This window comes from Oryza sativa, chromosome 4 (genome assembly GCF_034140825.1).
Source record: "Oryza sativa Japonica Group chromosome 4, ASM3414082v1".
In the NCBI taxonomy this organism is placed as follows: Eukaryota; Viridiplantae; Streptophyta; class Magnoliopsida; order Poales; family Poaceae; genus Oryza; species Oryza sativa.
Window position 1 is genome coordinate 23,255,285 of NC_089038.1, and position 12,004 is coordinate 23,267,288.

Genomic DNA, 12,004 nt, shown 5'->3' on the forward strand with positions numbered 1-12,004 from the left:
CAATGCCATGTCAGATCGAGACGGAGTCAAATTAGCCACGTAGGCGCCACATCAGCTAAAACCGCCATCAAAACCACCGAGTGACCTAATCTGCACCGGTTTTAATAGTTGAGGGACCCGTTGTATCTGGTTTTGGTGTTGAAGGACGAAAATTGGATTCGTTGACAAGTTAAGGGACCTTAGATGAACTTATTCCAGATGAATATGAACATGCTAGAAAGTCTTACAATAACTGAGGGAGTAACAAATAAAAAAAAAATGTCCAAACGCTAAGTACCCTTCTAGAACTCCATAGCCGACCAAGTGACCTTCACCGAGATTGAGGCGAACTCAATCTTTATTTGTTCACTGGCACATCCATGATTAGTTGCTTTGAAGGATCGACAATGTTCAGCGAAACACCCAGACCCTAAACCTACCTTGAACTTCAAATCCATACACTCATGTTCCATGACAGCAATCACATACCTCCTCAAGTCACGTGACTCACTGATCGCACCATCAAAGAGCCGAATTTCCTCATGTAACCCACTGGTAAAACAGCTGAGACACAAATCAAAACTAGTCTGCACTTCTGATATGACGACTTCTACAGTCGCCTCAAATGCATACAAAAGATTCGCTTGAGTTATGTCAACTGCGCCGCAATCTCCATAAATGCGATTTCTCACTGGTACATGTGATGTCAATATATGGTCAAGATCTGTTGCACCATCAATCAGTTGTAGATCATCTTCCTCTCGTTCTCCTGTCTTGATTCTCATGTCATATTCAACTAGAACAGCACAAGAAAAGTCGATCCCTCGCTTAGGGCCAGTCATTTCGATGAGGGAACCCTAAAAAAATATTAATATTTAGTAGCTCTTCATAGCAAAGTAAGTAACTAAGAAAATATTAACGTTTTAGTCACAATAATGCCTAGCTAAACGGATCATTTTACAGTTGATGCCCAAGATATTCGTCATGTGTCAAACAGAACGGTTACAATGTGTGCAAGAATGTTAGAGAAGGTTTGTCCCACGCTATTTATTTGAGTTAATTTTGAATTCCAAAATATTAATCATATAAGCTTGTGTGAAATGTAAACAAAAAAGGACTTTGTTGTGAAGGGTCATTCATATGTCTGTAGACAACCAAAAAAAGAACAATTTTATGTGGTACTAGGCAGGAACCAAAGGGTTCGAAACTATTCTATTTGATTCTGTTTGCAACACGTACACTCACTTGCACCTAGTTCATGATTAATACAGGTCTGATCATAATTATCATTCCACAATATAGTACTTGATAAAGGTCTTATCAATCCATAATATTATTTTGTTACTTTTGGACACACTAATCGCATCCCAACTCACCTTCCTCACTGTCCAGACATGTGTTTATGGAAGCAAATTTTTTGCAGCTATAACACTATAATATTTTAGCTGCCTTTTCGGGCACGTATGTTATGTATCTATTATACTATAAAGAAAGCTTGAAAAAGAGGCACTATGTTCACTTTGAAGACCTACAAATTACCACATTATCAAAGAAAAAAAAACTAAGCTGTTAGATCATGGTGGGACAATGAAAATCATAGTAGCGGCATGTTTCTGTTCAGAAAAAAAATTACCACATTATCAAAGAAAAAAAAACTAAGCCGTTAGATCATGGTGGGACAATGAAAATCATAGTAGCAGCCTGTTTCTGTTAAGAAAAGAAAACATTCACATGAGAAATATGGCGGAAACCATAGACTACTACTATTTCATTTCTTTTTAAGAAAAAAAGATTGCAAACTGAGCCTACACTATCAAACTGAGCCTAATACACCATTTCCACTCTATCCTAAATTCAGTAATGTAAAAGATATTTTGTGGCTGTAAAATACTCCCTCCGGCTCTATAAAATAATTGACGTGTTGGACAAGGTTGAGATCGAACTTTTATAACTTTGACCATCAATAACTTTTAAAATATCTAGTTTAAAGAAAACTAGGACAACATATATAGATTTATCTTTCAAAGCACTATAATAAAAGTAAACATGCATTTATTTATTGCATATATTATAATAGAAAAATAAGGTCAAAGATATATTTTGTAGACCGTGTCATTGTCCAAAACGTCAATTAAAATGAAATCGGAGGGAGTAACAACAAAAGGTAACCTCATTGTTCACCTGAATGGTCATTTAGCCTGTTTAAACGCCACATGGTGGTTAGCCGTTTCTGTTTAAATGACCATTTAGCACAAAATTGGCTAACCATGGGTGAAGGACGGTTTAGTGTTAAGGTTAATGTTGGGTAAGCTCTAATCACATTTGTTCCATGCATGCTGTAAGTTTGATCTTATAATGTGAAACAAATAAAGTAATTTGAAATAATTGTAGAGAGCATGGAAGCATACCTGCTCCACAATGATGGGATCATCCCTGCCAATTTTGACTATATAATTAAGTAATGGATCCTGAAGGTCCCGCACAGCAATGTATCCATACAATTCAATTGAGCCATCAACTACAGGAGTTTTAGCCAACTTTACTGAGAAAATTTGCAACATGCTATTTGCAGGATGCCATATGCAAGTTCCATCCCTCATGTAGCAATCTTTCGTGGGATGTGATAACATCATTGCCTCCAACCGAGCTACAACAAAGATGACATGCCAAATTGTAACGGAAACTTAAAGAGTAGATAAAATACATGCATGGTACAATAAAAATAAAGGTAGAAAGTCCATTCTAATGACTAAAGCTTTTTGGTTGTCTAGATAATTCCCGTCTCATTTCACTCCCCCACCTAATTACTAAAACCAGATCACTTCATGTGGGACAATATAAGGCAAAAAAAAAAAAACACCTTCTGTCCAATGTAATTTCTAGTAACCAATTCAGACTGACAGAAGAAAATAAAAAAAAAGGGGAAAAAGAAAAGAACATCAGGTCCCAAACAAGGGAACAAACCACCATGGTTTGGAGTTGAGGGGGCTCTGTTCCACTGGTCCACAATTGTCCCCCTCAAGCACAAAGTCTGCAATTTATTCTGTGACACTTCATCGATTGTGGTCATGGTAGAATGCTGCCTCTGTTCAATAGTGCCATCGAGGAGGCATCACCAGTTAGATCATGGCCATCATGGGAATGATCACCTAGGAGGTGGATGAGGCATCCTAATTTTACACCTTTCCCATGTCTTGACTGGTCAACAATTGCAAATAAGGGTGAAATTTGTGAGGTGGATGCCATAGACCGTATAAGATATTTTCCAATGGCGTATCCCAGAATAGGACACTCTGTAGTGGCAAATAAAAAGTTCTTCCGATACTTAGAGCTGTGGTTTGATATAAATATCATCTATTATGCCACCCTTAACTTAAATGGGAGATATATTTCTATTTAATTGATAACTTCCTAGTCTACTAGACTCCAGACTCTTAATAATAGACAGAATTTCTCGTCTTGTTTGTTGTTCAGGGCATGTAGGTCAGATGGCCACATGGTGGGCCCCAGCAGCCATAGGACTGGTTGGCACCCTAGGGTTGCATAAGTGGCAGCATTGCTGCCACCTTCCTCCTGGACACAAACCCTTGGGATGTGATAATGTATGCAGATAATCATGAGAAATTGCGAAAGTATTCATGACATAGAGTGGAGTGTCATATTATGGTACAAAATCTCAATTTAAAGCAGGGGTGAAGTGACCCGGTTTTAGTAGTTTAATTTATCATTTTAAGTACAAAATATAATGCACACTAACCTTTCAACATAGAATATATTAGCTGAACCTATAGCTTGACAAATGTCCTAATTATAAAATAGATAACAACAGGAAAATAGATATATATCACTTACTCTCGTTACGATCTGCAATACGATAATCCCATTTCCACCCAGATCCAAAGGTGCCCCTGGTATCGTATATAGAACCGTCACGGTGGCTGCTTGCAATAAGTGGCGTCCAAACATGACAGTCACAGTGGTAGTTAACGGCACGATCATTGAACTCTTCATATCCATCGTTGTCACTAACCTCACTGGCCCTTTGGTTCCTTGCAATTTCTTCACCATCTATTAGCTCCTGAACTGCCACTTCACCATCTATTAGGTTCTGAACTGCCCCCCTTGGATCTTGTTTACCACCGGTGACCTCCACAGCTGTCCTAGAAGCATCTTCATCGCCATACGTGGTAGGACGGCAATGGCCATAACAAGAGATGAACTCCTTAGTTGCAGCACTGTCCTTGCCTTGGGTGATGGGAAGGTGCTTGTCCATAGAAATGATATTATCTTTGGTTGTGTGGATAGGATCGTTGGCAAATGGGATGAAGCGGCGCCTGTATGGTATACCCAATCCCTCGCCTTCCACTCCACTGCCGCTGGCCATGTTCCGAGATCCAGGAAATCTATGAACAAAGAGCATAAAAGGGTAAATCTTTGCGTCCGATTCAAGTGCCATCAGTCGGGATTGAAATAATTTCCCTAGTTATACTCAAAACACCAACATGATATAAGAACAAATAGTTCTAACAAAAAAAAAACTAAATTCAACAGAATCTATATCGAGAACTTTAGCAAGAGACGAAAGGCCCAAACTTTAGGATCAGAGCAGGAGAACACACCGAGAAACACGACTGGCAGGAGGGTTAAGCGTCCCCGTGACTGAAGCGATTCTTCGCGCAAGCGCCGGTAGCCACCCGCGAGCCGGACCAGAGGTAGCCATGGAGGAGAGGAGAGATCGCGGGAGGGGATCGAGATGCGGTGCCGCAGGGCAGAATAAGGCGCGACGATGGGGCGTCGGAGGAGGCGAAGAATCGAGCGCGAGGGGATTTGCATGCGCTCCACGTACGGAGAGGAGGGCGCGGCGGGGGGCGAGGGGGGGTTGTGTAGGCGGCGGCGGCGGCGGCGGGCGGCGGCGGAGGTTTGGTCCGGTTCGTGATGTGCGTGTTGTGTGTGATCTTGCTAGCCCAAAAGTCGAAAAAAGCCCACTGCGCGATTGTTCACGCTATAGACGCTGAGACCGAACACCAACAGATCTTTTTTAAGATACAATGATTTTTTTTTAGAAATAGAGGTAGTGGAATTAAATTATATTCTTTACAGTAATATATAATACAAGATAATTACCTTTTTACAAGATAATTAAATTCTGCATCTAACTTTATATAAGAAAAACTAGATGGGTGGCTCGCGCAATTGCGCTGCTAGCACCCATACAAAATTACTCCCTCTGTTTCATAATGTAAGTCATTCTAGCATTTCCCACGTCCATATTGATGTTAATGAATCTAGATAGATATAATGAATCTAAATAGATATATCTATCTAGATTCATTAACATCAATATGAATATGGGAAATGCTAGAATGACTTATATTGTGAAACGGAGGAAATATCTATTTATTAATATGATTTTACTTAAATATTGTTAAATAGCTATCTCGTAATCTAAAGATTTTGAAAAACAAAGCCTTATCATCCCCATGTTTCTAATTTTATAATTTTTAAAAGTCACATCGGTTGTTACCTCTTACTTTCTTTTTTGTCACCCCTCATTTAATTTTATAGAAAATCCCTTGTATACCCTTGAAATTTTAACTAATCCCTTCTATGCCCCTGAATTTTGCTTACTTCCTTATATACCCCTAAAATTTGATTTTGATCCCTTCCATACCCCTCCCGTCAGTTGATTGTTAGTTGACCGTCTAATTTCTATAAAAATGACCATTTTACCCTTTGGATGAATTACATTGTTAAAAATGTAAAAGCTTCTCACACGAAACTATTATAGCTATGAGTTTGTTGTGCGATGCATTATTTATCCCAAAAAATATTTTTAGATAATGAAATAAAAAATTGTGTATTTATTTTTAAAATAAGTAAAAAAAAAAGAGGATCATTCATACAAAGATAGGACAACCAATTTTCATAATAATTTTTTTATGAATGCTCCCGATCAAAAAAAAATCATTGTCCTATTAAAATTTCAAATAAAAATTTTAATTTATTACCTTTTTTATTTCCAAAATTTATGTCAAAATTTTCTGCACTAATTATTTAGTCTCATTTTTTTCATAAAATGCACGTACTGTGCACTCAAACAAAATTTTCAATCGCTTTTAAGCTTATATTCAAACCTATAGCATCAAGGGCAAAAAAGACATTTGCAACCAAATGTAATAGTGAAATAATGGAAAATGTAACGGTAGGGGCATGGAAGGGATCAAGTTGAAATTTCAGGGGTATAGAAGAGATCGGGTAAATTTCAGGGGTACGAAAGGGATTGAGTGAGTTTTTAGGGGTACACAGGGAATTTACTCTTATTTTTTTTTTGTCGATCTACCACTGCTTCTATTCATTGTCATTAAAACCTTTAAAAATTGGATCTTGTAGTTTTTGGAGTTTATTGTCTCATTGGGTTTCGTTTTTATATTTTTTAAAGAAAAAATCATGTCAAACGTTGTCACTATACTCCTCTACGGCCCGCCTGATGAGTCTTCTCTTTATTGTCATTGGAATTTTAAAACTTGAACATAATTATTGTCTGAGTTCATTTTCTACTTTCTTGAACATAATTAATGTACTCCTCTACGGCTCGCTCGTTGCCTCTCCGTTTTATTGCCATTGAAAATTGCAAAAACCACCCCAAATATCACTCTAGGTTTTAGATGCCCCCTATAAGAAGATTTGTTGCAAATCCCCACCTCCTAATTTACCTTGATTTGATTTAGGCACCTTCTCTTTACACATGTATGATTCCTGGAGCATCTCATGGTGAAATTAGCCAAGTCCCGCTCGTCGTGATGATTTGTCGGCAGGTCCTTTTTGCATTAGATTGTGTGGCCTTAAGTTCTAATTAAATTGTACTGAAACATGCTATTTTGGGTCATCTGACCAATTGCAATAGATGAAATCATGCAGTTCTAATCTGGCTATATGATTACCGCTTCATGTTCAAATGTTTCTATATGCTCATTACATCCTAAAAAAAGGATATGTTGTTCAGTACGCATGATATCGGTTTGGAATATATAGCTAGTATACCATGAAAAACACAGTGAAAATGGTCATGATAACACAAGGAAATGATCGCCTTATACAGAACAAACAACATAATCTCTTGCTCCCACCGAGTGGAACTCGGTTGATTTCGCCACGAGATTCTTCAGGAATCACATACGTGTGGAGAGAAGGTGCCTAAATCAAATCAAGGTGAATTAGGAGGTGGAAATTTGCAACAAATCTTCTTATGGGGAGGCATCTCAAACTCAGAGTGATATTTGGGGTGGTTTTTGCAATTTTCCCTACTTTTTATAAGTCCCGCCAACCGTTGTGACCGTGCTACTTAATGTCATGTTCGTCGTCCCTCCTTTTAATCGTCATTGCGATTCCATTTGGGGTTTCTTTAATAGTTTTTAGATATTGCATCAACCTCCATCACTCTACTCCTTTATAAGCAATGTTACTTCTCTCATATTTATTGTCATTTGTCATTGATGTGTTCTATATTATTTTTTAAAAAAAAAACATATTTTCATTACAATATTTTTTATTTATAAATTATATTCCTACTTGAACTCTTATAATTATTTTTTCTATTTTCAGAATTTTTTATTTGTTATTCTGAATTTCAATTAATCTTGTTATGTGTTCTAGATGGTCTCTTCTTTCAATGGTATTTATTTTTTATTACGAATTTTAGTTATTTATAAATTGTATTACTATTTGAACCCCTATTTTTATTTTTCTAATTTCGAAATTTATTTTACTTTTTATTTTTCATTTTTATTTTAATTAATCTCATATTATGTTCTATATGGACTATTCTTTTCATATTCCTTATTTTTAATTTTTTGTTTCAGATGTTTCAAAATTATATTCCTATTCTAACTCTATTTTTAAAATTTCTAATTTAGGATTTTATTTTATTTTTTATACCGAATTATAATTAATCTCGTATTGGATTGTTATATGTACTTTTCTAAAATTGTATTCCTACTTAAACTCTTCTTTTTCTTTTTCTAATTTCAGATTTTATAGTATTTTTATTTCGAATTTTAGTTAATCTTATTGGGTTCTTATATGTACTCTTCTTTCAATATTGCTTATTGTTAATTCCGAATTTCAGTTATTTTTAAAATGTATTCCTACTTGGACCCTTCTTTTCCTTTTCTCCGATTAATGAGGGAATTTTTAGCCTCCACAATGAACGTGTTGCCTCCTTTCAAAGTTATTTCAATAATATAATATATGTTCGAATTGCATCCCTGAATTATTGGGTGAGTACGAATAATCCCCCTAAACTTGAAAACTAGACATCGTTCACCCTGAACTTTTAATACCAGACGAATTCCCCTCCCCAAAGTTCCAGCGCCACCGTGTTCGCCGCCCTCACCGTCGGCTAGGGATTCGATTGGAGAATTTTCAGAATATGCCATTCGATTTGCACCACTTTCAATATTTGTCACTCAATTCGCAATACTTTCAGAACATGCTACCGAGGACATGAATTGTTTCATTCCATGCCACTGAGGACGTGAATTATTTCATTCCATGCCATTCCATCCCTTCGAAGCCGGCGGCATTGCAAGTCCATGTCGCGTCGTCCGTCCACCTCATCTTGCCACCGCAAGCAAGCTCTTCCTCCCCCACACCAATGGAGCTAGCTTCTCATCGCACATGCTAATGCCATTATAGGATTCAATATCACCACCGCCACCGGGGATGTGGCGTCCGTGGAGGACGGCATCGGTGAGGACCTGCATTGAAGAGGAGAAACTGGAGGAGGTGGATGATAGCGACATTGTGGTGACGGCGGAGTAGGCGGGAGATGCGGCGCGGTGCCACACGAGGGGGAGTAGGGGTGGGCCATCCGCGGAGGATGGCGGCGGCAAGGGCTCGTGCCAAGGAGGAGAAATTGGAGGAGGTGGATGATAGTGACATTGCAGCGACAACGAAGTAGGCAGGAGATGAAGGAGGAGCATGGGTGGGCCGTCCGCGGAGGACCGTGGTTATGGGCGTCGTTCCACGCAGAGTCTGCAACGTTGACGGTGCAGCGTCTGCGAAGCTCGGAGGTGGGCCAGGCATGGCAAGATAGCGTCAGGAGGAGCTCTCGCCGGCGTGGGAAGGAGGAGCTCACCGGTGGCGACAAATGAGGCGTACGGACAACACGTCAGGCGACATGTGGCTTCGGAGGGACGAGTGGCACGGAATGAAACAACTCGCGTCCTCGGTGGCATATTCAGAAAGTGTCATGAATTAAGTGGCAAACCTAGATGGTGCGAATCCAATGACATATTCTAAAAATTCTCCACATTTCAAATAGAGGGGGAGAAGGGATTTCCTTGGAGAGCGAGTAGATTGCCACGCTGGCAAGCAACATGTGCTATTAAAAAAGACGTGAATATTAGGGAATGACCTAATATCAAATAATTAGGAGTGAGGTTTTGAACCCAGGTCGTCTAGCGCACCACCTCGTGGAGCTAGCCGGAAGACCCCTGTGTGTTTCTTGCCTCATGTGTTATTTAAACCATAAATGCAACAGTGCTGTGGGGAGTTTTCAACACTTGAGCTAGATGGGAGCAGCCAATGTTGGATTTTTCAACACTTGATTTCGATTGAAAAAGACAAGTGAACTAGGACCTACTCCATGATTCAAAAGTTATAAAAGAGGGATATGTATTTTCATCACTCGAGATGACATTCCCTCGTTATTTGTATGCCATCTAAATAGTTATTAAAAATTTTGAAAAAAAATAATAACATAGATTAATATAAAATATATCACTCCACGAACATACAAGACCAGATTCAACTTCTACATGCTGCAACAAAAAGAACAAATTAAATGGACAATAGTTGTCGTACATTCGCAACTATATTTGTTATTTTCGTTACAACTTGTAGAAGTTGAATTCAAACTTGTATATTTGTGGAGTGATATATTTCATATCAATCTATGCTGCCAATTTTTTTCAAAATATTTTATGACTATTTAGATGGCATGGACGAAACGAGGGGATATCTCCTCGAGCGATGAAATCACTTTTCCCAGCAGATGGACAAAAGTGCAATTACACATGGCGCTAATGCGCGACCAGTCGGGGCGCGCGCGGCACCTCAGCTGGTACTAATACTACCTGTACTACTACTTGCAGTACTAATACTACCATTACTGTTACTACTAGGACTACTACTAGTAGTAGTATGTATTACTACTACTAATCTACATACGTATATATATATATATATATATATATATATATATATATATATATATATATATATATATATATATATATATATATATATATATATATATATATATATATATATATATATATATATATATATATATATATATGTATATAAACTTTACATACGTGTATATAAACTTTGCATACTCGTATATAAATTTTATATACATGTATAAAAATTAGTATATGTACGTATAAAAATCCAGAAAATACATGTATATAAAGTTTTATAGGCGTACCCGGAGTGTAAAAAACCAGAAAGAAAAAAAAAAACCGGAACAGAAAAATAAAACAGAACAGAAAACCACAAAAAAAGGGAAAAGAAAAAAAACGCATTAGCAATTTCGATTACACAATCGTGAAACATCAATCTCAATCTCGATCAGTCACTTAGGTTTGTTCGTTGAGATTTGCTACTGTCCAGCGCTTGGTACCCCAAGATACCAGTACCACCAGGTACTAGATCAAATCTAGCCATCCAATGTTTAGGGGTAGGATTGGGAATGAGTAAAAATCTCTTCCAATATTGAATCAATTAATCTTGTTCCTGAGTTCTTCGTCAAAATGGAAAAATTCTCATTCTTGAACACCGCCGCATGCTTGTGTCCATTGTTTCCTCCCTCATATGCGTGTCTTTGCAGTTCTTCCTTGCGGCCGGCGCCGCCGCCTGGTCCGACGACTCGCCGCCGCTGCCGTGGTGCTTGATCCGACAACTCCACGACCAATTCGCTGCCTCGGCTGCCAACACCCCCGCCGTTGCCGTGGCACCTGGTCCGACCTCTCCACGGCCACCTCGCCATCGCGGCCGGCAACGCCCCAACCGCCACCGCAGCCGCCTGCCATGGCCGTCGACGCCAAGACTGGATCTCGCAGAGTCGCAGGCCACACATGCCACACACCGCCGCGGATCCCGCAGCCCTGCCGTCGACGCTGGGATCGGATCTCACAGCACGTCGTCGCCGACGCTAGCCCTGTGATGCTCGCCACCGCCCGACCACCGTCGAAGCTAGGGCTGGATCTCGCAGGCTGCACGCCACCTCAAACCCTTGAACCCCACAGGCCGCAGCTCGCCGCCACCGCCATCAACGCCGGCCCCAGACCTCGCCGTCCGTTGATGCCACCGTCGATGCTGACCCCGCGGCGCACCTCGCTGCCTACCGCCGCTATCGACATCGGGTCTGGAACCCGTAGTCTGGTGCCACCGTCAACACCCCACCGCGCACCCCGGCGTCTCGCCCTTACATACGAAAAGTCTATACTATCCTTCCACCTCTCTTCAAGAAATGGTACCACTATAAGGGCTAAAATGGTACCGCACGGTACCGAGCAATCTCAACCGTTTGATCTGTCCCAGCTAACGGTTAGGATTTGGTACCGCCTCCCTCTGCTGAACGGTAGCAAATCTCTTGTTCGTTTCGTCCTCGCACCTCGCTCCTCTTCAGTTGCTCCTGCGGCGCGAACCGCTTCCAGTACCAGTGTCGCGCCCAGACGGTGGGCATGGACTCGAGCAGGAAGACGGCGATGAAGGCGGTCATGACGGCGACCCAAGCGGCGTAGTAGGCGAAGGTGCCATACCTGAACCGGCAGAGCATGGCGAGGAACGACTGCGTCTGCACGAAGGTGAGGCCGAGGCCGATGGACACGTTCATCGCCTGCCCCGCCGACCGGATGTCCACCGGGAATATCTCGCCGGGGATCACCCACCCCAGCGGGCCCCACGACCACGCCCGCCGTTGCGATGACGACGTACGCCGACGGCGAGGAAGAACTGG

General features: G+C 40.4%; 1 protein-coding gene across 1 annotated transcript; it reads right to left on the minus strand.

Annotated features, from left to right (window-relative positions):
• Window positions 1-161: 161 nt before the first annotated feature.
• Window positions 162-4,952, minus strand: LOC4336018 (uncharacterized). Its single transcript, XM_015777917.2, has 4 exons — window positions 4,599-4,952; window positions 3,832-4,382; window positions 2,388-2,626; window positions 162-836 (listed from the first exon to the last, which is right to left on the minus strand). The coding sequence occupies exons 1-4, from the start codon at window positions 4,697-4,699 to the stop codon at window positions 282-284; spliced, it is 1,446 nt and encodes a 481-aa protein (XP_015633403.2). The 5' UTR covers window positions 4,700-4,952; the 3' UTR covers window positions 162-281.
• Window positions 4,953-12,004: the final 7,052 nt, after the last annotated feature.

Bases quoted from the DNA above. Each gene is read 5' to 3' on its own strand.
- LOC4336018 (XM_015777917.2), bottom strand. From the start codon at position 4,699: ATGGCTACCTCTGGTCCGGCTCGCGGGTGGCTACCGGCGCTTGCGCGA. The intron at 4,383-4,598 runs GTGTGTTCTCCT...CTTTGTTCATAG, and splicing joins CCTGCCAGTCGTGTTTCTCG to ATTTCCTGGATCTCGGAACA. The intron at 837-2,387 runs GTATGCTTCCAT...ATATTTTTTTAG, and splicing joins ATCCCATCATTGTGGAGCAG to GGTTCCCTCATCGAAATGAC.